This window comes from Triturus cristatus, chromosome 3_2 (assembly GCF_964204655.1).
Source record: "Triturus cristatus chromosome 3_2, aTriCri1.1, whole genome shotgun sequence".
Taxonomy (NCBI): domain Eukaryota; kingdom Metazoa; phylum Chordata; class Amphibia; order Caudata; family Salamandridae; genus Triturus; species Triturus cristatus.
The window spans coordinates 984,478,541-984,484,540 of NC_140584.1; the positions used below are offsets into that span (position 1 = coordinate 984,478,541).

The 6,000-nt window shown below is 49.5% G+C and overlaps 1 protein-coding gene across 2 annotated transcripts in view; it reads right to left on the reverse strand.

Annotated features, from left to right (window-relative positions):
* ATP2A3 (ATPase sarcoplasmic/endoplasmic reticulum Ca2+ transporting 3) overlaps nucleotides 1–4,737 on the reverse strand; it is a 469,813-nt gene extending 465,076 nt beyond the window's left edge. For both annotated transcript variants that reach the window (XM_085649576.1, XM_085649575.1), the window contains exon 1: nucleotides 3,893–4,737. In XM_085649576.1, coding sequence (XP_085505702.1) covers nucleotides 3,893–4,010 — 118 coding nt within the window. In that variant the 5' untranslated portion in view covers nucleotides 4,011–4,737. The remainder of the gene's footprint in view (nucleotides 1–3,892) is intronic.
* Between the last annotated feature and the right edge of the window lie 1,263 nt (nucleotides 4,738–6,000).

The following is a 6,000-nucleotide window of genomic DNA, read 5'->3' on the forward strand; positions in this document are numbered from 1 at the left end:
ATGTTTGCAGAACACAGAGTTCAAGATCGCTTTAAGCAGTTTGTTAATAATGTGTCTTGCAATTTGTTCTGGGTTACTCAGCTAGATTTGTCACAAGTCACTCGTGTATTTTGCTCCCTGTGTACTGGTTTACTCTTGTTCCCTCCTAAAAATGGAGAACATGCCCAGGTGGTTCTTCTAATAGTTTACTCTGCACTGGTGGAGTGAGGCTACACAGCCACCTAAAGTTGGACATCACAGGCTACGTAGCTTTCAATGACTACTCGTCTAGTTGTGTTCAGTCCCTATTGGTTCATCGGCTAGCAGGAATGATAAGCCACGAGAACCTCGAAGTGGACTCTTATGAGAAGGTCTAGAGAATCTGACCAAGTTCACACTTTGTAAGTGGTCCAGCAGGTATTGATATTTTCTCTCCGTGTGTGGATTGCTTTTATGGTGAAATGTGGCAGTACCGCCTGTTCAAAGCAGATCAGCAGTACCATTAAAAGCACAAACCTTCAGCACACAATGCGGAGAACGATCCTCTCTACAGATAACCTGACGGATCAAAAATCGGGCAGTCAGATCACACCTAACCCCGGTGAAGAGGTCGCTTCTCCACCATGGCCCTAAGGAATCCGTTTCAATGTACTATCTCTCTACAGAGCCTAGGGGAAGAAATCTAGAATACTTAAACATGCTGCTTCCCGAATAAACTTCTGGACACAAGCAGGTCATCCAACCCAAACATAACCACAGGAAGCAGGGGTTACAAATCATCAAAGTCCTGGGCTTACAACTCAAACTCATTGACTGCGCAGTCGTGGAAACGATGCAGAATACTGTCCTTGAAGGTACTCTTATAGAACAATGGTTCCTTGTAGAATAATCAATAATGAACAAATCACCGGTAACTATTCATGAGTGAATAAGTAATGACAGAGACCATAGGCCACAAAAAACTTTGCGTATTTAGAACATTTACTCTTTCCTCAGCGTACTTCGCTCTCAAGTGATCACTTTTAGGGAAAGTTGGAATAGTTATCATCCTGCTTTGCCAGTGCAGGTTAAATTCAGCTGCATCACTCCACTGTGCAGACCGTGCAATTAGGGCTCCATCGCCCCACAGTGTATCACGTTGAATGTGGGCGGTGTCATGCACACTGCATCTGGGTGAATGCTTGCTACCCACTCCCAATGCATCATGATGAACCTTTGCTACTCCTCCACCACTGCATGACTGCATCAGGATGAAAGAAGGCTGCACCACCAACAGGGTGAAAGTGGGCACAATCACCCCCAGGGTGGTGGCAGCTGCAGCACCAATAGATCGTTTATAAAGGGGCTGCGCTGACACACATCATACAAGCACCCTCACACCCACAGGGGAACACGATGCATTTGTCCACATTTGTAAAGTGAATACACAGTGTGACTTCTAGGGTCACATACCATCAAACCACACCTTCCACTGGAGCAAACTTCATAACCATAGCACGTTATACACAGGCCTGGGAGTACTTTCACGTGCATTAAACAATAAAAGAGTAATATATCACCTAGAGTACTGAAGAGCGACAGCTCTCAAATAAGGGTTTGTACAAGAGAAGGTGGGCTGCAAGACCACCAACGCGTCAAGTTGAACGTGGGCTGCTGCACTCTCGAGCGCACCAAGTTTAATGTGGGCTGCAGCATCCCACACACAGCATCACGTTGAATGTAGGTTGCAACACTCCACAGAGCAGAAAATTAAATTCAAAGTAAGTCATTCTTTCCAAGGAAGTCCCATTAATCTCTATACCCCAGCCTATAAGCTGTCAAAGCAAGATGTCAAGGACTTCCCACAATGGAGAGCCTCGGAGGCCCTTTCGATGGGTGTCACTTCAGCAATGTTTGCAACTGGCATCCAATGGCAGTCGTTAGCTGTTAGTACCTAGGACTAGAATGGGAAGCTCCATAATGTTGTCAGGAGCCAGGGTCAGCAGCTAACATCATGAACATACTGCGGACAGCTTCTGGCTTACATCACCCCAGGGAGCACGTGTCACCAGTCACTATGGAAGCTGACCAGGCATTTTCCAAGCCAAATGATGAGGATTGTGGGAACCACAAGAGCGACATTGTGTGGCCCTATCAAGAGGCGCTGTGGGACTAAATCTGTGAGCATTTTAATGATGCCCACTATAGACAATGCAAGACTCAAGGGTTTAGTGGAGAACCTCCTAAACATAAGCCCTTTTGGGAACACCACACATACAAAAATGGACCATTGTATCCCTCCTTCATCAATAATGGAACATTTTCAGGAACATGGAATCATCCAATTAGAAGTCATTGTCTAAAACGTTGGTTCTACGCAGCACTGTTAATCTGCTGCAGTTCAGGAAGAGCCTGAAGACCTGGCTTTTTGACCTTTAGGTTTCTTTTCCCCTTGTTGCCTTGTGCTTTGTTGTTTGTCTGTTGTGTTATTTTACACTGAGCTGCATGTGGAAAGCGCCGGGACACTCTTTTAGAGTAGCCGTGCGCTATATAAACATATTATAACATAACATAACATAACATAACAAAACCTCCATGAAATGTGATCGAATGTGGCCTTAAAAAATGAGACATTCTGAATTCCCCAAACAGGCACATTTTGGGCCCCAAAAGGAACATTACAAGATTGCAAATAAAAATTATATATATAAAAAAAAAAAAAAAAAGATACTGCGGTAAGCCATGAAGGCTACACTGTTGTGCCCTAATAAAGAGTAGTGGGAGTCTAGAAAGTAATATATTAGGGGTTCCAAAATGGCAAATTTGTGAGAACCACTAATATTTGGACAGTATAGTTAGTATCACCCAGGAATAGAGGCATTAGCGGACCCCCATAAAATACAGCATTGTGGGACCCCAAAAAATGGATAGCGTGCAGCCCCTAACAAAGAGAACACTGTGTGATAGACCTTTACGATGGGATAATGGGACAGCCCAAAAAAGGGGCATTAAGACACGCAGTGTGAGACTCTATAAAAGGGGTACTTTTGGGGCATAACACAAAATGAGGGCATTGCAACACTTCTCCTTCTCTATTCTATTCCCCCCCCCCCCCCCCCCCCATCACAAAAGTGAGACACGGTGGCCATCAAAATGGGGACAATTTGGGATGGACACTAAAGTGTCATTGTGGGAGTCTAAAAAGGGAGACCTTTAGAGGCCGACTTCTGTGGAACAATGTTGTGGACCTACAGTTGTCAGATGTGGATAAAACAGGTGCACCTGGTGTGGCAACCCATAATTAGGATGTGGTGTAGCAGCTGCTTAAAATTGGATATTTGAGACCTCAAAAGGGGCAATCGTGAAATCCTCAAAAGTGAACCATCTGGAAACCCAATGGCATTGAGGGAAGGCAGAAATGAATGCGTTACATCCAGAATGGGCTCTTTGAAGGGGGTTATCCTAAGAAGGGGGCATTTGGAATCCATATACGGGACAATGTAGATCCTTCACCCCAAAGAAGGCAATTAATTGCAGGATCCCATAAAAAGATTACGTTATTGGATCCTCACAACCGCAAAAGGAGTCACTGTGGTGATCTCTCTGAAAGGGGGAACACCGAAGGAATTTAGACAACGGAATTGTGTATACGCAAAAGTGAAATTATTCTGCAACCCAAAAATGGGAGATGTGAGATTGTTCGAAGTAGTCTTCTGATCCTAAAATGGAGGGCACAGCGGCACGTCAACATAAATAGTCACTGGGACCCCTCATATCTAAACAAACATTTCTGGACCCTCATAATGGGGGCATCAGACGCGAGAATCTGCTGCCGAGGCACCAAGGCAGGTGTGCGGACCGGTCGGCCTGAGGTGAGTGAGAGGTGAGTGAGAGGGTGTCAAGTGGGATGGGCGCGCGTGGAGTTCATACTGACCGTTGGGGCCGAACTTCTCCCGGCTCCGGCGGACCTGCTCGGGACTCAGGCCGCAGCTCTCGTTCACCTCGAAATGCCTCAGCACCTCGGACACCGTCTTGGCGTGCGCGTTCTCCATGGCGGGCTCCGGGGGTGCGCCTTCGGGGTGCAGAGGCCGCTGACCCAGCGGGGGGCACTCCTTCTCCAGGCGGTGCAGGGGGTCCCCTGCAGCGGGCTGTCCTCCGGTGATGCCGCCCTCCTCTGCTCCGGTGCGGTCTCCCGGTCAGGCTCTCACAGACATGGAGGTGATCTGTCCCTTCAACCTGAGAGCATGGGGTCTTCTCGGAGCGCCTTCGCCGTGACTGCCCGCTGCCGTGCGCCCCAGAGCTCTGCAACTTTCCTCCCCAGCTGCACCTTGACTTCCTCTCCCGAAAGGTGTGTGCGGAGCCGGGATCCGCCTTCTCCTCCCCGAGCCCTGCCCTCCTCTACGCACACCTCAGAGGAAATCCTGCTGCCTGTCAGAGCCCCCGAGCGCTACAAGTTGAGCCAGAGAGGCCGGTCCAGCCGGGTGGCAGCCCTCGCGGCCAGCTGTGCGACTTTAACTCTGTGCTGCCCGCTCAGAAGACGGAGCCACCCCTGGCCATGTGCAGAGCACCGCAGCCCCGACACTACTCTCAGCCGCCCCTACAGCCTGCTCTGCAGCCCTCAGCCTGAGCTGCCTCCCAGGCAGATGTGTATCGTCCTAGTCTGTTCCCTCCAGTCCTTACTCACAAACTGCAGCCCGCGCACGGGGTGTGCGGCTCCTAATCTCTGCAGTGGCCTTGCAGCCCCCACATGACGCCCACAGAGCCAGCCCAGCAGCACCCACTTGTGCAACCCGCAGTCCCACACTGTGCAGTGTGCACGTCCCACAGTCACTTTCACAACAACACCCGCCCTGCGCACCCCGAGTAGTTGTAACCTGCACAAACTGGCCCCACTCCGTACGCCCCCAAACTAGTTTGAAGCCCCCATCCATTCAGTGCCGAGAAGCCTCCACGCAGTCCTCACGAGACGATCTTGGATTCTCACAACCAGCTGTGCTGACCGAGGCTCTGCAGCTCTCACGTGCAACCTGACTACAGAAAACAAAGGCAGCCCTTAGCGTGCGTGCAGCCCTCACAGGTTTGCACTTATGTTATGGAAATGTTATTTCAGCCTAATTTGCAGACTCCTGCTCTTTTACGTCACTTTAACCTCCTGTGTCTTCTATCACGTCAGCGTCCCCAGCAGCTCTCACTCGGGCTGTCAGAGCTGCACTCACTTTAGTGTTTCTTTGCCCTGCTGCCCAGCGCCAGCAGCAGCCCATGAGCAGCCCTGTACCCCATTCACCAGGTGTGCGCCTGTGCTCGCCCACGCCCTGCCAGGGAACCCGCAGCCCTGCCCTGTTCCTCCCTCTGCAAATACCACTTCGGTGTTTCCTTACACCGATGCTTATCGCACTGTAAAGAGCTCTCCCGCCTTCCGTATTGTGTGGGTTACTTTGCAGAAATCCCCAGCCCCTCTTCAGCTGTTCAGGCTACCTGCCGCGTTCTGATTGGATGGCCGCTGAATAGCGACGCCCTCAACACCTTCCTGCCGTCTTTTGATTGGCCAGAACTGAGCACCGCTCTGTATTTTCCATGAGGCCGGCGGCTGAACTATGTAAAGGATGTGTCAGCGTGCGCGCCTGTTTCTCTATTTTCTCTAATCTTCCGCATCCAGTGGTTGATCGCACGCGCAGCTGCCCACAGTGCAGCATTTGGAAAGGGAACTCATAGGTGCTAAGTTGCCCCATGTGATAGGATGGTACCGTCTGCCAGGTCTAGATTTCCACCCAGTATCTCTCTGCATTGTGGAACACAGCAAACATCTGAGTTGGATGTGGCACTCACATATAAACTCATATATGAACCTGGGAAATTTGAGAGCTCTGCATATTTATTGCAGACATACTACCCCTCTTCGACTAAAAGATTGCCATATTAATGCTTGTTAGAAGGGCATTACTGTTAAAATGTTATGGTTTCTGGCCTCTTAGTGCATGAGACTAAAGCAGTCTTTCGATATTGTCAAGGTCTGTTTAAGAATAAAAGTGAAACTTTCATACA